The 26,037-nt window shown below is 40.4% G+C and overlaps 1 protein-coding gene across 4 annotated transcripts in view; it reads right to left on the bottom strand.

Annotated features, from left to right (window-relative positions):
- bnc2 (basonuclin 2) overlaps positions 1-23,647 on the bottom strand; it is a 446,623-nt gene extending 422,976 nt beyond the window's left edge. For all 4 annotated transcript variants that reach the window (XM_048595058.1, XM_048595055.1, XM_048595056.1 and 1 more), the window contains exon 1: positions 23,345-23,647. In XM_048595058.1, coding sequence (XP_048451015.1) covers positions 23,345-23,440 — 96 coding nt within the window. In that variant the 5' untranslated portion in view covers positions 23,441-23,647. The remainder of the gene's footprint in view (positions 1-23,344) is intronic.
- Between the last annotated feature and the right edge of the window lie 2,390 nt (positions 23,648-26,037).

The raw sequence follows: 26,037 nt of genomic DNA, 5'->3' as shown, positions 1-26,037 counted from the left end.
GATGGTCAGCACTGAGGGAGAGCACTGCCCTGTTGGACGGTCAGCACTGAGGGAGAGCACTGCCCTGTCAGATGGTCAGCACTGAGGGAGAGCACTGCCCTGTCGGACGGTCAGCACTGAGGGAGAACACTGCCCTGTCGGATGGTCAGCACTGAGGCACCAGGGCTCTCTCGGATGATCAACACAGAGGCACCAGAGTGAGCCCTATTAGGAGGGTCAGCACTGAGGGCAGACCACCCTTTTAAAAAGCTGTCCAAGGTGGAGATAAATGATAGCATGGGAAGAGAAAGAAAGTTCGCAGTGTTATGGCCAATACATATCCCTGAAATAGTATCGTAATAGATATTTCTGGTCACCTCTTGTCTGATGTTCATGACAGATTGCCATGTGCCATTTGGCTACTGTGGTTCTTACATTACATGATTCACTACACTTCGTAAGCATTTAATTGGCTATTAAGCACAGGAGAATTTTTTATGGTTGTGAAAGTCACTACAGAAATGCAACATCTTGTTCTTATCAGATACATGTATATGTTAGGAAAATTGCTCCTTATTGAGACCATCAGCTTGTTTCTACATTAAGTACATAATTAATTTTACATAATCAACAACAACTCCTAATGACTCAGAAATGCATGGCCAAATTATAACCATTGAAATAGAAACAATTCAGCCCTTCAAGTTGATAGAACATTCACCCACTTGACTCCATAACCTTCAATAACTTTACCCAATACAAATCTATCTTGGTCTTGGAATTTTTCAACTTCACAGTTTCCTGTTCTTGGGCAAAGGGTAAACTCAAAACCACACACTTAACCACCACGTAAATAATAGCCAGGAAGAGAAGTGTCCCAATCACTGCAATGACAAGAATCCAGACCTCACCCGCCACCCAACACTACCCCAATCATGTTGTATACACTAAGGAATTAACCATTACCAAGTAGAGTGGCAAAAGAAGCTAACAGATGTGTTGATTCCAAAATACACGGAAATGCTCCAAAGTGCTGTTTGAATAATTTGTGATTAATGATTTGGATGTGAACATAGGAGGCATGGTTCGTACATTTGCAGATGACAATAAAGTTGTAGGAGTAGTGGACAGCAAAAAATGGTTACCTCAGAATACAACAGGATCTTAGTCAGATGGACCAATGGGCTAAGGAGTGGCAGATAGAGTTTAATTTAGATAAATGTGAAGTGCTGCATTTTGGAAAGGCAAATCAGGGCAGGACTTATACACTTAATGGCAAGGTCCTGAGGAGTATTGCCAAACAAAGAGACTGTAGGGTGCAGTCGCAGGTGAACAGGGTAGTGAAAAAAGGCATTTGGTATGCTTGCCCTTATTGGTCAGTGCACTGAGTATAGGAGTTGGGAGGTCATGTTATGGCTGTACAGGACTTTGGTTAGGCCATTTTTAGAATTCTGCATTCAACTCAGGTTCCCTGCTTTAGAACGATATTGTGAAACTTGAAAGGGTTCAGAAAAGATTTACATGAATTTTGCCAGGGTTGGAGGGTTTGAGCTACAGGGGACACTGAAAAGGCTGGGGCTATTTTCCACGGAGCGTCGGAGGCTGAAGAGTGACCTTATAGAAGTTTATAAAATCATGAGGGGCACAGATATGGTGAATAGTCAAGGCCTTTTCCCAGGGTGGGGGAGTCCAAAACTAGAGGGCATAGGTTTAAGGTGAGAGGGGAAAGATTTAAAAGGAGCCTAAGAAGCAACATTTTCATGCAGTGGAACTGGTAGAGACTGGTACAATTACAACATATAAAAGGCATATGGATGGGTGTATGAATAGGAAGGGTTTAGAGGGATATGGGCCAAATGCTGGCAAATGAGACTAGATTAATGTAGAATATCTGGTCGGCATTGATGAGTTGGACCAAAGGATCAGTTTCCGTGCTGTACAACTCGATGACTCTATGATTCCGCAATACAATATTTGTCATGCTCATCTATCCCTCTTCCTAACAGTCATGCTTTTGATTTCATGTTCATTTGCATTTCCACTCATCAGCAAATACTGTTGTGAAGTGGTCACACTGATAAAGTAATTAATGAAAAAGATATTCCATGTGAATGGAACATGGAAGTAGGAGGAGGCCATTCACTCCCTTGAGCACATTCCATCAGTTCAAGTAAGGAACTTTGGCAAATTGAGTGAGGTTTTGCTGAAGCCATTGAAAATTTATTGCAGTAGCAATCCTGCAATTTCAATCAGACTTTGGTGATTTTTTTTCAAAAAGCAGTTCATCACTTTGACAACCTGGCAGATAGAAAGCAATCTGTCAGTCCCAACAACCTCACCCTAAAGTCAGTCAACCCAGCTACTTCCCTGAAGACATCTGTTTGTGACCTTTGTCAGTTTGAGTGAAATGCATGTTGGTCTTTTCAATTTGTGTCCCCCCACCTACCCCATGCCAATGATCCACTTTGCAGATTCTGTGCAAACCTATTCCCTCATTGCAGTCTCTGTTCCTCTCACTGCAGTGGGCAGGTTTGTGCTGGGCTTTTTCAGGAACCTCTCCCAAGGCAAAAAACAAAGGGAGAGGAGTGCACATTTTAAATTTATGCACTGCTTACGTTTACTATTTTAATAGCTATATTTTGAGAGAAACTGCAGAGAAACAACAAAAGGGAAAAGCTGGGGTAAGCAGCCAGCAGCAGCCCAGTGTGTGTGGCCCAGGCAGCGGGAAGTAAGCAAGCCCAGGAACACAAGAGTGGAGAGGCAGCTGGACCGACATGCTAATTCAGCGCTTTAGCAAATCAATGCCACTTGAAGAGTACAATGTGAGCCCTCACTGTACTGACGCCAGGGGACCAAGGAAATGCATTCTCAAGTATTTCACATTAAGAGGGAATAATGTGTTAATTTATAACTCTTCACCCTGTACACTTGGATTATCCATCTGTGTCAGCAATTTGACTTCGTAAATTTATCAAAAACAGGGAGAAGGGAAAGGCATCCTCCAGTCAAGAACCAGGGAATGGTACTTAAAAAAAAATGCAGTCCATTTTTGCCCCTTCAGCTCTGTTACACTGGCTGCAGCGCTCAGGGGAGTTTTGCTCGCACTGCAGTGAATGCACCAGGTCTCATCATTCACAAATGACAGGAGGGGGAAGCTAGCAGCAGCAGCTAAGACTGTTAACAATAGACATTACTTTAGGAAAGTTGGCAAAATCCCCATTTACACATTCGGGCATTTGTACACACACTCACTTCACAGGCTCTAGCACCCAGACTCTCACTTACAAGTAAAATTCTCACACATTTCCACACACACAGATGTTAAAACAAAACCAACTCAAGATTAGCTGCTGACATGCAAACTGTAATTAAACACTGATTGAGTTCCAAAGCCAACAGAGGAATGAGTAACTTTAGGAAAGCTTTGTTGAGTGGGTCAGCTGAGCACATGTAGGAAAAATGCAATGACCTGGCTGTCCATCAAGTACAATGATATTTCCAAAAATGTTGCAATTTTGGTTAACCCTTAGGAACAAACATCTAGACTAAAATATAAAAAGTGGGCAATTCTTGGATTTCTCTGCTTTTTTAAAATAATTAATTATTGGAGATGTTCAGAGCACCTAATACACTATGCAATTTGAAAGCACATACTCACAAGTTCCATCCCAAGGCTGTGTATGGAAAATTAACAATTAGATTACATGGTGTTGGCAAATTTTCATGTTCCATCTTGTCAAACAATAGGCAAAATGTCACTAATTAATAATAACTGATCTAGAATGTAGGAGTGTAGGAATTCCATCATATTCAATGAACAGCAGATGAATAACATTATTTATCACAGAATTACCAACCCTCAATATCAAAAGCATTGGTCTATAGCATTTGGGAATTGAAATGGACACTGAGAACCTTCCAAATTATAATTCCAAAACCTGTCACCTCTACAGCATGAAAACATGGCCAGCAGATGCCTTTAAACAGCACATGCTCTCTAAGATACTCATCATCCTGACCTAGAATTTCCTGGCTTGGAAACATATCACCATTCCCTCACTTTCATTGGGGTCAAAATCCTAGACCACCCTTCCTAGCAGCTTTGTGAGTGTCCTTAAACCACATGAACTGCAATGATTCAAACCAGCAGGTGATGGCCACCATCTCAAGGGAAATTAGGACTGGTCAATAAATACTGGCCTAGTCAGTAATGAATCCTGAAAATGAATATGTTTTAAAAATCCTTTAAGTAATTTTGGAGGCAAAGGAAGAGTTTTCTCCCAAATCATGAGAAGCGAGACAGACAGATCAATGACAGTGTAACCTGAAGAACTAAACTGGCCACTGCTTTTTGCTCTGTGCCAGCGACACATAACTAAGCTACTCCCAAAATGATCTTACATTCACTGCCAGGAGGGCTTCACATGACTACTTTACCAGAGAATCTGTAAACCACCAATCACAGCATTCACTTCAAAGAACTGGCAGAAGCACAACACTACTCTTCTGTAGTATAACATTTTATGACTACAAATGCCATTTGGAGTACAGTGGATTGGATGGAGGATGAATTTGTACCATGTTAGCTTTGCAGGATAGTGAGCAGATTGAATGAAATGTTGGAAATACAATGAAATAGAAGTGGAGTGATGTACAACAGATTTAATATAGAGTAGTGCATACAAATCAGAATAAAGTCAATGCAGAGTGAAATTTTTATTCCACTACAATTAATGATTAAGTTCTGGTATCCTTATCGTTCTGTCTTCTGAGATGTTCCAAGTAGAAATCACAATCCCAAGACTCTGTCAGTCTCAATAAGCAGTATCCCATAGTATCTGGCTCAGTTGCAATCTCTTATCACCTGTCACATCGTCTCAGTGTCAAATTAATGCCAAACAGCATCCTACTTACCTTTCTACAAAAGATATTTGTGTAGACTTAACCAATGAAGAGGATTTGAGTTCTTGTTGGTCAGAGGCAGTGTCTACCTGAGTCATATAGTTCGACATGTCCAGTCATCATTGTACTAACAATAACTCTGAATTCCCACTTCATGATTTGTACTGGCTTTTGGAATGTTGGATGGACTGGCTGATTTTTATGTAGGGAAGTTGATTGAATCACAGATTGGTTCCAGTATGGCTGAAACTGTGAATGGACTGGTGACAGATTGGGGACTAGTTAATAACCATGGTGATAGAGCAAGTAATTTTTTAAAAAGCATTCAATATAGCACCACATAAGAGTTTAATACTCAAAACAATGGTTCATAGGATGGGGGTAATAGATGACCATAGATTGAGCATTAGTTAACAAACAAAACACAGTAGGAATAAATGGGCATTTTAGAGTTGAATGGCTGTGACTATTGGGATATCACAAGGATCACTGCTGGCACCTCAGCAAATTACAATCTGCATTAATGACTTAGGTAATGGAACTGAGTGAGCATAACGCATCCAGGTTTCCTGAAGATACAAAGATAGTTGTAAAGTAAGCTGTGAGGATGATCTAAAGAAGCTGAGAAAGAATGCAAGCAAGTTAAGAACAAATAAGAATATAGTAGATGGAATACAATGTGGAAAAGTGCGAAGTTATCCACTTTGATGGGAAAGATTTTCCTTTAAAATAGTGAGAACCTTGGAAATATTCACATTCAAAAAGACTTGGGTTTGTACATGCATCAGAAATAGTTGATACATAAGTAACCAGGCAGACAAGTGGTTTGTTTGCATTGTTACAAGAGTAGTACAACAATAAAGAAGGCTTACTGAAATTGCAAGACCACAGTAGAGTATGAAGTAACAGAGATAACAAGGTGTAGAACTGGATGAACACAGCAGGCCATGCAGCATCAGAGGAGCAGGAAAGCTGACTTTTCGCGTGTGGACCCTTCTTCAGAAAATTCAGTAGAGTATGAAGTACAGTTTTGATCTTGCCCAAGCCTCATTTTACTAGAAGTGCAAGGTTCACAAACCTAATGTCTGCGATGAGGGTATTGTCATAAGGTGAAATTTATTAGACTTAGCCTCTCTTCCATGAAGTTTAGAAAATGAGTAGTGGTCTTGTTGAAATATATAAACATTCTTAAGGGCTTAACTTTGTAGATACTGGGCAGATGCTTCCTGTGTTGGGAAATCAAGGACACACAGTCTTAGAATAGGGGTTGGTCATTTAACAATGAGACAAGAAAGCATTTCTTCCTTGCCAAAGGTTCACAAACTTCTGATTCTCTACCTCAAAAGGTGGGATGAACAGATGTTAATTGTATAAGTCAAGTCACAGATTATTTGATTCATAGTTAGTAAGGGGATGAAGGGATAATGGGATAGTGCAGGAAAGTGGAGTGGAGGTTTGAAAAAAAGCCATGATGCTGTTGAGTAGCAGATTATTCACTTCCTCCACCTCCATCAGGATGGCAGCAATGTGTATCATACAAAAGGCACTGCAGCAATTATCAACGATTTTCAACAGCACCTTCCAAATTTGCAATCCCTGCTACTTAGGGCTGAAAAAATGTGGGAGTGCCATCACTCGTATCACTTCTCATGCCATAATTTTAAAAATCAGATTTAGAACAGAATACCCCAGATCACCTCTTAAGTTCTAAAAATAGAAAATGCTGGAGAAATTTAGCAGATCTGATAGCATATGGAGAGAGAACCAGAGTTAACATTTTGAGTCTGATACGACCCTTCATCAGAATTCAGGTCTTAGTTCTTATGCTCCCATGTTCTACATTGCTTGAATTTTGGGAGCTTATCTGTCTTTCTGATTTCATCTGGAAAATATATTCCATACCTTACCCTCAGTTATAATCTCAGTTCCAAATTCACATTAGCTTATTTTTCATATTGTTCACTTGAAGAAATCAGCAGATTTCCAGCTTGGTTTCCATTGTCTTTGTGGACATGATTACAACAGAACCAAACTATTGACAGGATAGTCAACCACAGCACATTCCATCAGCCTACTTCTGACTCTCCACAAACCACAACCACTTCCCAATAACAGGGTCTGAAAGGGAGGTTTATGGGTGAAAGGAAACTTTTAAGTTCATACAATATATATTTTGCTTTCCCACTAACTATGTACACTGACTGCTCGGCCATTATAGAAAGCAGTTAGGCCTCATTGATTGCAGCTGTGAACATACCTTACCAGAAAGTGTTTACACTACTGCGTGCAGTTTTAGTCACCCTGTTATAGGAAGAATATTACTACACTGGAGAGGGTTCAGAAAAATGTACCAGGATGTTGCTAGGAATGGAGGGTTTGAGATTAAAAAAATAGACAGGGAAGGCTGGGATGTTTTTCACTGGAGCATAGGAGGTTGAGGGGTGACCTTGTTGAGGTTTATAAAATCATGAGGAGCATAGATAAGGTGAATGACATGGGGCTTTTCCCTAGGGAAGGGGTATTCAAAACTAGGGAGCATATTTTTAAAATGAGCGGAGGAAGATTTAAAAAGGGGCAACCTTTTTTTTAAACACAGAGTGTGGTTCATGTGTGGAATGAACTGCCAGAGAAAGTGATGGATGCAGGTACAGTTACTACATTTAAAAGGTATCGGGATAAGTTCATGACTAGGAAAGGTTTGGAGGGATATGGGCTAAGCACAGGCAGGTGGAACTAGTTGGCTAATTTGAGAACTTGTTTGGCAAACTGGTTGGACCAAAGGGTCACTTTCCATGCTCTACTGCTAAAGTTGTCCTTGCAAATATTCCTCCCACTTTGTTCTCCGAACACTGCCTAGTGAGCCTGCTGACAATGTGGCTCAGGTACATCAACCAGCAATAGGTGAACCTATCAAATCCCTCAGTTAATAAAAGATACCATACTGTGCTGGGCAATTAAAATGAGTATAAATACTACCAATCATTTTAACATTTATTTGAACTATTTTTGATTGCAGCCTCATGTAAGCTAAGTTCTTGGACACAATATCTGCGGTGTACTATTTCATATGCTGTTTATTTTGTTGGGAGTTTACAGAACCAGTTATAATATTGTTAACTATATCAGCTACATAAATCAACTAACAAGCAGATTGTGTTATCTCTTCTAACTTAAAGTTCTGAAAAATACAATCGGACTTTTAAATCTTAGTTACACATCTCCAAGTGACAAATTAATTGGTATCGTTTTTCTCCTTTCAAAAGGTCACCCTTGGAAAGTGTTTATTGCAGTTTGCTTTTTTTTGCACATTGTAAACATGGTGACCAATTTTTGTAATGGATCTCCTTGGTATCGAGTGTTAAACGATGGAAAGTCGGAAATGACTTCAGTCGCTCTCACACTAATTTAGTTATATATTCCTTTATGAAAAGTGTGTGTCGGCAAACGATCCATATTGGATGAGAAAGGTACCTTTCAGTTGGAAGAAGAGTTCCAAACGAAAGAAAAACAGGAAAAAAGGAAATTGTGCATGGATAATGAAAATGTAAAATTGTCCATATCCCTACAAGCAAAAGGTGATGATGGGCATATTACCAGAAACAATAAAAATACTAAACGTTACATAAAAATTAACCAACAGCTCATTAAGATGCAGTAATGAAAAGTCTATCACTTTAGATCTAATGAGAATCAGAGCTTCAGTCACCAATACAGATTCTTGCCTTTAATGATCAGAAAAGCCTTCTCATTTTACGCAAGGAGAAAAAAAAATACTCAAAAGCCCGATTGCCAGCCCCGCCCACGTCGCACTATTCCTGTCTGTCCCAGCGAACACTTTTCGGTAATGGAAGCTATCTACGCTTATCAATTCCTGCGACTGTACAGTTAATCCTCTCGTTGGTCACCTAAGGGGTTAAAGCATTGCAGTACATTTGTGACTTGTCAGTGACATATAATACCCTGGGTCCTTCATGCAATCAACTTTACTTGACATGTATTTGCTCATCACAGGACCCACATTACTACTGGGAAAATGAAGAAAAACCTAAATTAACACTTGACATTCAATATGGTCAAGTCCTTAATTGGCTAGTCTTCCTGAGAAAGCAATTTTCTATTCCCCAAACTGTTCGTATGTCATGTGTAGAGTGGAGCTCCTGGCCATCAGCGCTGTCCCTAGCTCACTCTAATGAGTGCAGATGAATTAGTGCTACGTGACACGATTTTAGCAGCGCTCCCTCCATCCCCCACACCCCTCTTCTTCTGCAGTGACAAGCATTTGGCAGACAGAAAGAAAAAGCATCAAATCAACAGCGCTTGCAAGTAGAAATTGAATAGATTTTCTCCTCTTGTAATTTTGATTTTTTTAAAATAAAAGACAATATCAAAGCAGAATTTTAGATAAGAACGCGACGCTGCTGATATCAGCCATTGTCACCAGTGCTGAGATTTCATTCAGGGTTTAGCCGTTGGAGGAGGAAAGAAAAACGCATTAAGATTTAGTAGGGCAGCAATATCCTGTTAATAACTGGGCCATTGAATGTACAGTGAGGTGGAATACATGACGAGGAAGAAGAAAGGGAAAGGTGGAAAACTTTTGAATCATTGATGATGTGTTTGTCGACGAGATTAAACAATTATTAATCTTCAAACTGGAGACTTCACACATTACAAATTTATTGCAGTAATTGGAGTAGGGTCACTGCTGTGTACATTGGGTGCTTTCTGTTGTCCCAACAGACTGCATTCAGAGAAAAAAGTTGAACTTCAGGAAATCCTCATAGCAACAAATAATTACAAAATGACAAAACAACATGAATGAGCTTGCATTTTGCCACTTGAACACATGGGGTTTAAAAAGCAAAGCAAATCTGATTTTAAACCCTTTAAATACCACAGGACAAGTTTAATTACATGTGTTATCGTTTTTCTGTTCAAAGTACTTGAAAGAGGGAAATATTTATAGATGTAGAAAAGAGCAGGGCAGTGGGACTATTTAGCTTACTCTTTCAACATGCCAACATAGATATGATGGACCAAATGGTTTCCTTCTGTACTGTACAATTTTATAACTAATAAAATTGCAGATCAAACAAGGTTCAGAGCAAACTACTCTACAGATTTTCCAATATGTTTATATCCAGATTAATTTTTTTCTGACCTCTAATTGGAATACATAGAATCAGGGATCTTTAAAATACTGAGCAAAAAAAATGAATAGTAAAGCAAAAACACCTCTCAGAATTTGTACCCCATAGCTCGAAGAAAAATGGATATACACTCTCAGAATATGATTTCATTAGCGGGTTACCAGTTCACAATGGCCAATAAAGCAGTAGTGACTCCACAGGGAGAAGAAGAGAAAATAATGGGTTTTGTACACAATTTGATCATCTCTTCAACTGGTCAATCAGAGCTGAAAATTTTAGAAAAAGTGGCTATACAACAAGTTTGGTTGTACAGGATAGGCCCATTCAAACATGCATTTCAGTTAACTCACAGAAGAAGTCTGGTATCTGGGCACTGCTGAACAGCAAAGCCTAATAACAGTGCATCTCATGCAATACTATGAATGAGTCACCTAGCTCCTAATCTCTGGAATTCCATTGCTAAAACTCTATACCCCTCACTCCTCCTATTCCTTTAAAATGCTCCTTAAAACCTATTTCTTTGACAGAGCTTTTGGTCACCTGCCCCAACATGTCCTTATGTGTCTACATGTCAAATTGTGTTTGATAAACACTGCTGTGAAGTGCCTTGGAGTGTTTTACAGCATTAAAAGCTCTACATAAATACAAGTTGTTATTGTTGAATGCATACAAGGGGTTGTTGAGTTTGTGACAGGATTGGGAATTCACCACCACCACCCCCCACCCACAGGTCTGCTCCTCCCACTTCACATTGGTGACACTGAAACAGGATAGGAAAATAAATTAGTTGTTCCTTCATTAAATTTAATGCTTATTTTCAACAGTTTGTAGTGTGCACTTAATTAATTTATCATTGAATATTTATAGTTGCTTTTAACTATGCAACAGCACGCTAATGATTTCTATTTTGATGCTCAACTGGGAAATTCCAGGTGAACCAAAGGCAATGGTCAGAAAAGACATACTTTCAGAACAAAGGCACATATTCTTATATCCCCACCCCTACCCAACCCCCACAACCCACCTCCACCACATTGGATTATCCGTACCACCACTCTGACATGGTCAACCAGTTAAGCACAAACTTGGCACCACCTGGTAATGTTTAGAGGAAAGTTCCAGGGAAGATCACAACAAACAGGAGGAGTAGGCTATTTGGCTCCATTTGCCTGTGCTGCCATTCAATAACTTAATGGCTGATGTGATTGTAGACAACACAACTTTTTGGCCTGTTCTCTGCCCAAAATTTAGGGCTTATTTCATAATGAAACACAAAACTTCATAACTTCAGAATTTCAAAAAAACTGTAAAATTAACATGCATCGTCAATGTTTATGGACAACTAATTAATGCAATATTAAAATGGATGCAAAAACTGACTGACGGGGAAATGTACATGAATCTTGGAAGGTGACAGGACAAATTGAAAAAATATGCAATCCCTGATGTTGTTAGAGGTAGAGGATACAACAACAAGCAAGTTACACCAAATTTTTACAAAACACTATTTGGATCTCAGCTGGAGTACTGTGCCACATTCCAGGTGCCTCACATTTAGAAGTTAGCAAGGCCTTGGAGAAGATGCAGAAATAATTTCCTAGAAAGTACCAGCTGGGATTGTCCTCCTTGGAGCAAACAAGGTTTAGAGGAGATATGAAAATGGAATTCAAAATCAAATAGACTTTGTGAGAGTAAATAAGAAGTTCTTTCAGTGGCAGGAGAGTTGGTGACCACAGGATACAGATTAAGGAAATGGCAACTGAACCTGATGGAAGAGTGATGAGAATATTTTATAACATTGGGAGATGCTGTGATCTGGAATGTGCTACCAGAAAGAAACAGTGGAAGAAAATTCAATAGTAACTTCCAAAATGGAATTGGATAAATATTTGAATGAAGAAAAACTTTGCAGGAACACTGGTGAAGAGCAGCAAAGGGGAAGTCATTGGATAATTCTGTCAAAGTGCCAATATAGCACAATGGGCTGAAAGGCCTCAAGGACTCCTACACTGCAAGAGACATAGAAGCACCATTTGCAGCAGCCAACTGTAACACTGAGTGAATTCTTTGTCATCTCCTACCCAAATGGAAAATCAATTTGCCACCGACATGGCTGGAAGAAGCCCTCCTATCCTCCAGCCATAACCCTCAAGGGTGAGCTAAACTATAGCTTCCTCTGGGTCCTCTGTCCCTCAGCAGGAGCAAGTCCTGCCCTTGACAGCAACTGGCCAATCTGGCTGGCTGACTGCTCTTGGCATTCTATTGGCACCTGCTGTTATAGAAATGCCAGATTGCACTGAGGACCATAAAGACGACCAATGGCTGCCAGGTAAACCCTGGACCTCTGGAGAGTTTGGGGGTTTGTGGGGGCAGAGATGGTGGAAGAGATCCAAGAGCCTGGGGGATGAGGGAGGCAGATTTTGGAATGCAGGTGCAGAGGAACTATGGAGTCATAGAGTCAAAGAACAAAGAAAATTACAGCACAGGAACAGGCCCTTCGGCCCTCCAAGCCTGCGCCGATCCAGATCCTCGATCTAAACCTGTTGCCTATTTTCCAAGGATCTGTATCCCTCTGCTCCCTGCCCATTCTTGTATCTGTCTTGATACATCTTAAATGACGCTATCGTGCCCGCCTCTACCACCTCCGCTGGCAACACGTTCCAGGCACCCAACACCCTCTGCGTAAAGAACTTTCCACGCATATCTCCCTTAAACTTTTCCCCTCTCACCTTGAAATCGTGACCCCTAGTAATTGAGTCCCCCACTCTGGGAAAAAGCTGGGAGTCATATAATCATACAACACAGATACAGACCCTTAATTCTAACCAGTCCATGTCAAACATAATCCCTAACTAAACTAGTCTCACCTGCCTGTTCCTGGTCTATATCCCTCCAAATCTTTCCTATTCATGTATTTATCTAAGTGCCTTTTAAATGTTGTAAATGTGCCCACATCCACCACTTCCTCTGGTAGTTCATTGCACACACTAACCACTCTGTATAAAAAAGTTGCCCTCATGTCTTTTTTAAATCTCTCTCCTCTCACCTTAAACTTATACCCCCTAGTCTTGAAATCCTCCATCCTAGGGAAAAGACATCTACCATTAATCCACCTCCCAAATGATATGTCTCCCACTTACACAACACCACTTTCCTGCCTGCATTTTAAGCAGTTTGCTTCACTAAAAAGTGGCATGTCCACTCATCCAACTCCCATACCAACTGCCTTATAGCATGAGGAGCATATTATCTGAGTCAATTGGTGCCAAAACAATCTGAATTGACCTTAAATTATTAATTTTAACATAGCGTTGATCTCAGGCACTTGCCCATCAACCATGTTATGAGCGACAAATCGCAAGTGAACAATAAGACATCGGTGTTGACACCCTCATGTTTTACATGCCTACCACCCTGCCGTATCGGGGTAAAATCCAGCCCTCATGACTGGCTGAACCAAATGAGTTGAGCTTTTACCTTAGTTGCTGCTCTTTACCTGGGATCAGCCTACTGGGGAGAGCACCCAGTTCCCCTTATAAGTCAATTCTTCACCGTATAAAGCCCAAACATGTCACTCCCTGACCAAGTCTGGCACAGTAATTCATACAAGGTACAAGTACATAAAACTGTATACCAGAACTGGTACATTTGACCAATCTAGGCTGGATTCTTGCTAGAGCAATTGTTGGGGAAAGAGAACAGGGGTGGTGGGACAGGCAGAAAGAGTGTAGATGAAATTTCTGTTCCTCGAAACTAACAGCAACTGAAACTGCATTCGTCATTGGAAAGATAGCTCCCTAATTCTCGCCTGGGACGTTTCTAAAAGCAGCAAGTCACAGCTGTGTTAGCATTAAACTTGTGGAAGGTGAGGTGTCAGCACAGTTTAGATACAAACAATCACAGATGCCTTTTCGTGTGTTGGAGATTTTGCCAAATAGTATGCCAGCACGGGGGGGAGGGGGGGCGGTGGAGGTGGGAGTAAAAAGCAGAAAGACAGAAAAGTAAAATACGTCCCCACCAGTGGTTGAAAAAAAATTTCCCTATTCTTGATTTAGCTGTTTGTAAGGAGCTGGCAGTTTCCGAACACCACACCCAGTCGATGACATTCATATAATCCAGACTGCAGGAAGCATTTTCGCAATGTCAATCTGTGCAGGCGCTAACGAGGGCAGGAATGATGGTAATGTCCCCTGATTACCAGCTGACAGGACTTAGTGGTGACATCCAGCCCTCATGAACTATTAAATCAGGAATAGTATTAACATCTTCTCTGGTCCGTGCGTTCAGACAGGGCAGTGAAAGCCACAAGAGCTTTACAGCACCCTGCCTTGATAAACAGAGGTGCTTTTTTTTAAATCATATCCCAACGCAAAACCATCGTTACACATTCAAGAGGACAAAATGCTGCCTTGTCATCACTCCAAGCTGGCCGGGTCTGGAGTGAAAGATTCCAGCATTTTCCTGTAAGGCGACACTTGTACAAGTCTCAATCAGTCTGCACTAATGAGCCAGTAGCCATTAGCCTCAGCACAACATCGGTAACAGGCAGGGAACATGGTCTATCTATAATATATCTTCCTTCAGCGGCCCTTGTCCTGTATCTGTCCCCTTTTTGTTTAAACCAGGGATATTGTGTTCCACTGACATGTAAATTCAGGAAGGAGGAACATTCCACTGTTTGACAATGAGGAAAGCTGCTCGATGATTTGACATGAACACAACAGAGTAAATTCGAAAGAAAAGAGCAGCTGCAGTTGCTGTCCAAGTTATTTGCAGCTTTTGACATTTTTCCTCCGCATCTACATTAAAACATGTCACAATGATATTGCGACAGAACTGCTGCTTTACAGAATGAATCACAGCTTTGCTGAAGTCACTGAGTCCGTGGTAACCATCTATTTGAGGTAAATTAGTTGAACATCATAAATGCAGGGAGCTAAAAAGCTGTTTGAAAATAGCAGATTTTTTTTTTAAAAGGCTCACCCTTCTGCTCAGGAGGTGAACCTCGGGTGGTTACAGTACAATCACTCCCTACCGTCGGATGACACAAACAAGGAAGGAAGATAAAAGCAAGATTGCGATGTCAAAGGGTCGCTTATTGTCCGTGGAGCTTTTTAAAAGAAGCAGCCGCCGAGAATGATCGACACAAAAACCTTGCTTTGAATCAGAGATGATGTCAGGAAACATTTCATTCAACCAAGGGTAGTGGAGTGGAAATCTGAAACCCTATTCCCCACCTCCACCCCCCAAAATCATGTTGAAGCTGGGGCTAAATTGAACATTTGAAAACTGAAATCAAAACTTTTTTTGTCAGGTTAGGATTAATGGTTATAGAACAAAGGTGAGTAGATAGAGTGAAGATTTCATTGAATGGGAGAACAGGCGCAGGGGACTGAATGGTCTCAGGTTCTTCAGATATCGCTGGACATTCCAGTGTCAGAAGAGTGGACTGCCATGACCAACAGCTAAACAGAAGTTGGGAGCAGTTTGTTTGCCACAGACCTGGAATTGCATTCAAAGCAGATTCCAAGATGAGAAAATTACCCAAGGGAATGATTGTTTTTACACTGCTTCCATACAGAAATTATTCCAATTCAAGTGCTCTGATATGCAGATTGAAGAGCAACAAGTTGTGTTTATATAGCACAATTCATCATGGCAAAAAAAGAATTCCAGGGTGCTTCACATGAACATTATGAAACAAAACCAGACATCATGCTGCATAAGGAGATTTTAGGCCAGGTGACCAAAATCTTGGTCAAAGGAGTAGATTTTAAGGAGCATCTCAAAGGAGAAGAGAGAGAGGGATGTGAGATTTAGGAATAGAATCCCACTGCTTGGGTCACAAACAGCCGAAGACAAAGCCACCAATGATGTACTGTATAAATTGGATATGTTCTAGAGCCAGAATAACATGAATACTGGTAACTTAGTGAGATGTTGGATGAGAGAAGGTTACACAGACAGAGAGGAGCACTGTCATGGAGGGATTTGAAAATAAGGATGAGAATTTTAAGATCAAGATGCTGTTTCACTCAGGACCAACGAGAGCAAGCACATGGGTATTAGAGGAATGGGATTTGTTGTGACTTGGGGCACAGGCAGCAGATTTTTGGATAAGCTAAAGTTTACAGGGACTGGATGGTTGGGGGATGCAGGATGCGGATGGTGGCGTTAGGCAAGAGAGTGTATAAGCAGTTTTGACGTCTTCATTAGAACTTCCTTGCACAATGCAAGTGAATTTTCCAAATTCTCACTTGGAGCAAGCAACACAGTGAAAGAGGTTATTCAGGGACAGCCCAGCTGGAAAGTGAGTGCATACTGAGAGCAAAAAGAGTCAGACTTTGCCAAATTTGGAGAGGTTTATTTTTTAATTTTAACTTGCAACCACTCAGGTGATGCATTGAGGCCAGGAACACCTCTCAGCAAAAGATGACCAGCAAAAGGATTACATTTTACTCATTTCTTTTTGAGTCTCTAGAGAAAGGCAGGTCAATGTCAGCACTCAGACAAACACGACAAACATGGTTTCTGTTTAGCATTTAATAGCTGGATGTTAAAAAGGTGAATTGAATAAATGGAAGGAGTAAGGGCAATTTTTAGTGATGTGCTGATTTCTTATGGCTTTGACTATGTTGCATTTTAGGTCCAAGAATAGCTCAAATGTATCGACAGTACACTGCATTATCTAGCTGATTCTTAGAATGCTATGACTTAAGGGATGTTTCAATGGTTCATTGTGTTCTTCTATTTCAGAATAATATTCAACACAAGCAGTTTGGAGAAACTTTCTGTTCTGTTCGTAATATAGGGCTGTGGCGGAGAGTTGGAAATATGGGAATTTGGGTAATCTCATGTTCTCATTCACAACCAGCCTCCTTTAGATCTTCAGAGGATGAGTTACCCTCACAGAGGCCTCACTGCCAATCAGCAACTGTGGGTTGATCAGCCCTGGACCAGGGTGGGAGGGGAAAGTCACCTTTCCCAGTAACATTATACTGTGCCAGAAAAACAAATGTCTGAGACAAAATAAAATACCTTTCCAAAAAAAAAATTCAAGGGAATATGGTAACATATTTGAAAAACTGAACGAAAAGTATATCCAAAAGGAATGTTGGAGGACATGAAGAGTTAAAAGCAGCTATGTCCTGAATCAAAAATGAAAAGAAATATCATCGTTGACAGCCAAGTTTTTGTGGGGGCTGTATCATCTCATTCTGAATCAGACATTGCGATCTGTCGAAGTCTAACCAGGAATGACAACAAAGATTTTGTTCCTCCCTCATTAAGCTGAAAGATCTAAAAAGAACATTTTTTCATTACTTTTTCAGTTCCATGACACCAGCTTGTTATCAATGTACAAAGTGTACAGCCTGCGTTTCCTTGAATTAACCCACTGTGTCATAATGACCTGAGTGAATAAGTTCTTACTATCACAAACAGTCCTAGTAATCTCTGGCCTCGACAATGACACACATATCCTCACTCAACAAAACTGCCCAGTTACCAGATGTCTTACTCAGCAACTAATTAGTCACTGAGGTTACTTCTTGGCTCCAAACACTGACACAGGGGTGGGAAACTGCAGCAATGTTCTGTTCAAAAGCTTCCTCTGAGCATTAATCAAAAGGCACACCATACAGCATCAACTTCTTCAAAGATGCACACAGTACACAAGGACCAGCTTAAAAGGTTAATTGAACTATGGTGACCAACATTAATCTCATATTACTTCTCAAATGCAATAATGATGTCGTTATTCCGTTAGTGTTCACAAAAATACAGTGTGGGAGTCAGAATTTAATTTGTATCATTTGTAGTTCTCCCAATTAACAAAGGCCTGAGTGATTTGCATCAAACGACTGCACTGTGATCATGCCTGCAGAGTGTTAGGGAAAAGGCTACCTCACTGACAGAATAAGGCATGTTGCTTATGGGTCCAGTTTGGATTTGGAATCAAAGTTGGGCACAGGGTTTAAAAATAACATGCACTGGAGAATTGAAAATCTACCCATCTTAAAAATAAAATTAAATCAACAGAGATATTTTCAAGACTGAGCATGATCCTTCGAGTTCTGTCTTTATGATTTGACAGAAGGCTAGTTGTCTAGTTGTTCAAAATACTTCCAAATAGATTGAGTAGAATTGTTTTCTATTAATTTCTGATTCACTTCACTCTCCCCCACCATCCGGCACACTTGAAATGTACAAAAACAGTCAACTTTTATTGTTTATTTTGCTAATTTGTTACTGTTTATGTTCCAGTAAGACTGCCTTTAATTATATAACTGTACTAATGATCAGTTCAGAGTATGGGTGGCACTTTACCATTGCTAATTTAAAAAGACAACAAGTTTAGTCCTTGCTGTTTTATAACACCTACTTTGCTGCTGTTTAACTCTACGAAAAGAAGCTGGATTGGGGAGAAAACGGCTTGGATATTTCAAGCCTTCTTTCCTGTTTCTTTAATCAGTCCTGAAGTTTCAAGAACCATTGCCACCTTCTCTGAACTTTCACCACAAATTCTCACTTGAAAAACCTTGTGCACAGCCTTTAGGTTCTCTGGTAACTGTCAAGGACTGTCAAGGACTGTCAAGAACATCAAAAGATTCCTTTGGAAATGGATCAAATTGAAGTTATTTCGGTGATTTCAAAATCTGTAATTAACGTGCAAGTATGATCATTGAAAGCACATTACTTTAAAACACAGTTAAGCAGTCCTGAAAAATCAGGGAAAATGCAGCATTGCATAGATTAAAACCAGAACACCTTCCTGATGCGGAAAACACAGAACAAGAATGGCAAAATGTCACACAGAAAAGGTCTTTGGCAGCAAAGCAGCAGAGACAGAGGCTGAGAAATTCTGGTCAATCTCAACCTGTGACAGATCAAAAAGCTCCCCAAGCTTCTCCCTCCCTGCTCCACCCCAAAAGGTCTGCCTCAACAGTTACACTTATAAGGGTTATCGGGGTCCTAAGGCAAACTTGACCCTTTGAAACATTCCAATGCTTTTACAAGTAAAGAAATAATAAAAATAGGATTAAAGTCGGGGTCTTCTGGTATCTTCTCACTGGGAAAAACACGATAAATCCAGCCACAGCAGTGCAAATGTAAATCTGCTGAGGAATGTAGGCCATACCTTCCCCAGCCTGGGTCATTCACATATAAACATACCGAGTGAGAGGAATACAATCTCCAGCTGCCCATATACCTGCTGTCACAGGTGATTGCCACATCCCAAACCACCACTATTGCAATCATCTCACTCACACTTTTACTTTTTCCATCCTGGTTTAGCAAAAGCGAACAAAACACCCCAAAATAACTTCTCCAAAAGAAATATATCTCCAAAATATTTGTGCAGTATAACCCCCAATAAATCCATGTTGTTATATTTCTTATACTTATGATTCTATTCAGCACAGTAAACATACTGATAGTTAGTTCACTGTGTCTCTTATTTTTCTTTTATATTGCAGTAAATACATTTCTTTTTCTTGAATGATTTATTTTACAGGGACCTAAAACACATCTCCCTTTCTGCAATCGAATGTTAACTTTCACCAGTGTTTCAGATGTGCAGCCATCAGGTCTTTGTAAGATTAAAATCATCAGGACATTGAAGTTGATAAATACACATTCCACACATATTGGCGCAGGTTAAATAACATGTTCCCAAAGTAATTCAGATTCCTGTAATAAACATTAAATGGTTTATCTGTTCATTGACATGGCAGCATTAATCATTTTATCACTTTTAGTACAGATGCAGCATTTACAACATTATATTTAAAATTTAGCTGCACGTAGCCAAAATATTTGCATCTTTGCTTCACTTCTCCAAGGGTAACTCACCTGGCTTAAAGCACATTTGTGGCAAAACAATAAATAGTACATATTACTCAGACACATTTTAATTTTCAACTTGTGTGGTAAAATTTAATCTGGACTGTGGGCTTAAATATCACAGTCATAAGCATGAATAAGTCACAGGAAACCCACAGTTTTTGGACAAAGAAACACAATAAACTTCCTTATTTGATATTCATAGGAATTCCCTCCTGTGTAAGATCCGAGTTTGGAGTGAAACGTATTTTCATTTTTAAATAGCAATCAGTTCCAAGTACTTTATTGAAAGTTATAAGAGTCCAAATTAACAGACAAATTTAGATTGTCACAAATAAAATTAGCCTTTTGATGGTTCAGTACCATTTTTTCCCATCAAACATGAGGAGCTTACAATGTGGGGTTTTTTCTCCCTCTCTGCTGTGAGAATACTGAATTGGGAAAAGTTCTGCAATTCTGTGTTAGTTCTTAGTTTACCAATGATTCAAAGCCTAATAGGTGTACAAAAATCCATGGCTGGAAAGTATTCCTGCTTTTCACTGGGTTTTGCCCCGAAGAACCAATTCACTGGTTTTGTACAAACAGCAAAAAAAAACTTATTTTCTGTTACTCATTACCATGGACTGATTGCTTTAACCTTGCACTTATCATACCAACAAAACAAAATTTATCCCCAAAAACATTTTTGCACTGCACAGGGTTCTGACTCAAATTGCAATCTAGTCTGTGTCATTTAACAAAATGCCGGAGGAAAAAATATTTATGTAAAATGAGCAGAGCTTGAGATACATGCCCCATTTCTTTAAAAAAAGTCTGCAGTCACTATTAATTCCGGCTGTGAATTCCTATTTAGTGCATTTGTGTTTTGTATCAGTCACGCATTTTCCCTTCTTAGGAACTCAGATTACATAAAGTCACTTTCTACAATTCTCAACTGTGTATGTGTTCCAATATTACTGTCAAAAAACAGATTAATTGTAACGTAAAGCAATGAGCAATTTATATCGCAGACAATCTACTGTTACAGATTTAAACTGGGCATGAGATTGTGTGACATCAAATCCCCTGCACTCATCCATGGGGATTCCTGTTATTTGGATATTCCCGCTCCGTAAAAAACAATTAGGTAATAAAGATATTCACTTTATAGGAATTGATTGCAACAATTAATGAAGCCAATTAAAATTCAATGTTTTTTCAGTATTTGATATATTCATATCAATATACAAAAAGAATATTCCAGTACTCCACAACCTTCCACTGATTACAACAGGGTGCTTTGGTTTTATTCTCCTCAGCTCAGCCTTAAGTTAAATGAGTAATGTCTGAAAAGCACTGCCCAGCACACCCCCCCACCCCCGCCACCACCACCACCATCACCAAAAATGGAGCAACATCTGATTCAGGAAGGTTGGTTTTCGCTAGTCCTTCATCTGGCAAGTATCATGCAATGACAAAATTTACCCATCCAAACTCAAATAATGAACGGTGTGTGCGCCACACTACTCCACAAGGCAAAAAGGATATATTATTGTCTCAGTAAATGTTATTGCTTCTTTAACCAAATCCTACTACTTTCATGGAACTGAAAAACTGAAGCTTCTCGCATAGAATTTAAATAAGCAATTTGTACTCTATTGAATTTTTGATTTTTAACTAATATGTAAGTTTTGTTCCCTTTCTATATGGATATAATTTTAGATCTGCCAGTGGTTCAAACATGCTGCTTTCGGTTCCCAGTTTATCATATTATTTTAAAGTAAGATTAATCGTTTAAAGGATCACTCACATTTTTTCATGGCACTGATAATGCTATTGATCTCACACAAAGGCCATCCACAAAACATTGAAAACAGAACCCCAACTGTACATCTCTACCTGTACTACCTCAGCATCACTATATTACTTAATAACACTTTGCAGAATGTTGTCACATCTGTTCCATTTGCTTTCACTACATGAGAGCTTCCTTTCTAATGTGAACTTATATTGACTGGAAGGATAATGATGCATACCCGCAAGTCTCAGAATGGGGATTAACATCACGGCACACAAAAAGCAGTTTGTGCAAACCATCTACAGAGCTTGGAAGGGATTTTTTCCTCTCCCTTCCCGTTGTATCTGTTCCTTGCCTCTTAAAAGGGAAGCAATCCACCCAATGAGTAAATATCCCCTATAAAAAAAATCAATCTACTGAGAGGCAGATTGAATAGAAGGTAGAGTCTGTCTTCAGTAGCATGAGAAAGGCAGCACAGGGCGTGCGCTTCTATAAGCAGTAACTGGGGTCCCTCTACAGGAAACAAAATTCACCTGCTTTAAATCAATACATCTAAAATAGTTAAGAGTTTTGCTTTAAAATAGACATAGAGTGCTGAACAGTTAAAAATTGGAGTCTAAATTTATTAGATGTTATTAGTAGTATTTTTATTTGTTGTGGGCAAGATCAGTGCGAGACTGCAGTGAGCATCTTCACTCCCAGGCTGTCTGTTCGATTCCTAATGACCAAACTAGGCAAGAATTCCACATGTCAGAACACCAGAAGAGAGGAACAACCCTTTCGAAAGGTTGGGCTTGAACCTCCCTGCCCTTGTTTGAGCAGCGTCCAAAAAAAAAACTATTGCTTTCATTCAGTGGAGCCAAACAATTTTGCAAGAAGACCAGGGAGCAGGCAGGGCACGTATCAGTGAGTGCCTGGTACAGAGACACCCGCTTCTGTGATTAATTATCAGTTATTACTGGCCCTGCAACAAGATTTCTGCTCTCCCATCAGAAGGAGCTTGCCAAGTCTCAGCTGCTTGTAAAGCGGCCCCTAGTGCAGACAGAGCACTGGGGGAAAAGCCAAAATATTGCGAGGACGAGAGAGAGAGAGAGAGAGAGAGACAGAGACGATAGGAGAATAGAAAGAGATGGCGGAGAGAGAGAGAGGGAGAGAGAGAGAGACCTAAGAATTGAAACTGTCTCTGCACAAGATACTAATGATCCCACTGCTGAACTCTGGCATGGATTGCAGTTGAACACGCCGACCCTAACCACAGTACATAAAGCTGCATTCTACCACATGAAGCCAATTAAAGAACTCTAAGAGGCCCCTCAACCTACTATCAGTTTCAGCCGAGGTCTGTCAGTCGGGGGAGAGAGGACATGGTGCTCTGTTTATTAGAAGCACTTGAGGTACAATCAACTCCACTCAACCGCAAGCCTTGCCGGAACTATCTATCTGAAACTTTACAGCAACTGGCTCCCGCTGCACTTTTATTTTCTTCTTCAAGCTAGGCAGAGACGTGCTCTTAGGGAGGTAATGAGGGCAAGCATGCACAATCCAGTCACAGCAACACGGTTGCTCAGTGACAATAAAATGGCATGAATCGACACCAAAATAAACAACACAACAGCTGACTGGGAGTAAAACAAATTGGGAAGAAAAAGGAAACAAAAACATGCAAGAAAAGTATTTAAATCAAACTCACCTGTTGGGCCATTCTGAAGAGCAGGTTAGTCTCGGAGTTCTGCCATGTCCCCATGAAACCAGGCTCTGTGGATGCTGCTGTTGTGCTGAACTGCATGGAGTAGTTGGGACTTAAGTCTCTTAAAGTGAAGTCGCTTGCTCTGACTCACACACACATACATACACTCTCTCACTGCCTTTCCCCCTCTCTCTCTCTCTCTCTCTCTCACATTCCCTTCTGCTGTTCCTGACTGCAAGGTATTGGTGGGTTTTCAAGCCTCTGGGCTGTCAGTACCAAGATGTGCAGTGAAGAATCTGCCTGCAACTCTGCTTTCCTTTGGGGGGGTGGGGGGGGGGGAAGGGGGGGTCAGTGCTCCTTTCGCACCTTCTCAACAGATACCCCGATCATTTATGCATAGACTGTGACTCCCACAGCACGCCCTGTACAGCTTAACAGCTGCCAGTCAGGTGTGCAGGCAACACAGATGAGACCTGACCATCAGCTCACCCTCCCAGTGACTAGATGTCATTGGATAACAGCGCAAAGAACTCAAAGCTCTAGCATTACTGGCAGGCACAGAATGACATCCTGTGGCAATTCCACACAGGCTGGGGGGGGGGTGGTGGTGTTTGAGGAAATTACATTCAGCAACTCGGAGCTGAACAATTTAGGAATTTAGAGATCAGGAGGGAAAAAAATCTGTGGCATTTTCTGACAATCCTTTGCTTCTTTAAAGCTTGGAGGTGATAATGGAAGCTCACCTTTTGGTCCAGTAGAAAGCCCTTGTGTGACATCTCGGTGTCATTAGTGTGTCAATAAGAAATAATGAACAAATGTACACAATAGTGACACAAGTGCACATCCCCCTCCTTTCTCCCTAAAAGCTTTCCGACAAACTTTCCCTCTGCATGCACTCTGGACTACATTCAATTCACTGCCATTAGATTAAAAAGCACCAAAGCAGAAAACGCTGATTTAGAAAATAAATACAAAGCACACATCAAAAGTAAAATAAATATCCCAGGATTATTGCACCAATGTCCACCTTTGCTCCAAGAAAAGATCCCATCGGTGGATTTTTCATTGTGAGATCAATAATGCCACAGAGTAGCTGCACTCTCAAATCTCCACTCCCTCATTCTATCTCCCTTTAAAAATTAGCTAGCCTCTTGATTTCTGAAGTGGCACTCAGTTCTCCAGTCAAGCTGTATATTCTGCTTCTGACCTTCCCACTAATGGCTGTTATTTGTGAGAGGCTAAAGGATACTGCCAATAGCACGCTCTAGCTCTCCCTCTCCTCCTCTGTCCCGCAATCCTCCCAGCCTAGACAGCCTGCAGTAGCAGTAGCAGCACCTGCAGTAATAGACTCCTTTATTAAAACTGTTATTCTGCAAGACTTGAAATTCCCCCTAGACTGGGGCCATGTCAAAGCCGATATAATTAACTAGGAAGCTCAGCAACGGATCAATTACCAGACAAACAAGTGATAGTGAAATCAATGGAAGATCATCAGCCACATTATCAGTGTTGCAACTCATTAGGATAAAACGTAGGAATGCTCTCAAAGCAAGCTGAAGTGAGCTAGCATTCCCAAACAAAGGGCTAATTTGGACCCCTGCTGTGAACATTCTGTATTAGAATGAGCCTTTTCTTCTCTTAAACACCACAGCCCCATAACTAAATGTGACAGGCTGAGCAAAGCAGTTTATTAAGATACCAACTCCAAGTTTATTTACTTCATAAACTTGCCCTTAGAAAAATCAATAGAGTCTGTGCAGGGATTATTAGGCTGACTAACTAACACATCCAGTTCCAGGCTTCCTAACCAAGAATGTTCAACAGTAAGCTACCGACAAGGTCTTCAGGATAGAGAGGTGTTCCTGTGCTGTCTTTTGGTTGCTTCTGCTAACTTTGCTATAGTGTGGACATAAACAGACAGAGTAACCCAGACACTGACGATGACTCTGTCTGAATCTTTCCAGAGGCAAGCTGCAATTTGTCACAGAAGAATGTGTACGAATCTCCAAGCTTTACATCATCCAAACTGTTATCTGTAAATCCTCCAACACTTTTTTTTTCTATATATACACAAAGCCACTACTGAGCGTTTAAGCTTTGAAACCAGAACCTGCTTTCCATTTCGCACACTCAGGAAGAAACAACACAGGGCCAGTTTACCTGAAAACTATGCCATACATCCAAAATAAAAGGCCGCCAATCTAATATTTGGTAGCACCGGATGAGATTATGAGCTACCGACAACGGAAGTGTTTTGTGTGTAGAACTGTCTATACAGTTATTCTTTTTTTAAAAAAAAGCACAATTAAACCGAACAGAGCAAAGAGCTGCGACTGAGATAATTTTCTATCGCGTTTTACAAACAAAATGTGAGACTACTTAGCTAACGTTAATATCCTGGGATAACTTCAGTTTACATCGGACAATGTGGATTTAGAGAGAAACAAGAATAGGCAGTTTCTACTCGGTATCCAAACCAAGCCTGAATCTCCCCTGTCACTGTACCGTATTTACCGTGTAAAATATTCACAGATCACGTTTGTGTCACGGTAAACATGATTTCTGTCTTGTTTGTGTGTTCGTACAGATTCTACAGTCTCATGAAATCGATATTTTTAAGACAGTTTAGTTTTCTTGTTAACATAAGCACAGAAAGATTTTAAAAATTGATGCTTTTTAACAAGATTTTGAATGTT

The sequence above is a fragment of the Rhincodon typus genome, chromosome 3 (assembly GCF_021869965.1).
Source record: "Rhincodon typus isolate 14 chromosome 3, sRhiTyp1.1, whole genome shotgun sequence".
Lineage (NCBI taxonomy): Eukaryota > Metazoa > Chordata > Chondrichthyes > Orectolobiformes > Rhincodontidae > Rhincodon > Rhincodon typus.
Note: the sequence above shows the minus strand (reverse complement) of the source record. Positions and strands in the feature narration are given on the sequence as shown.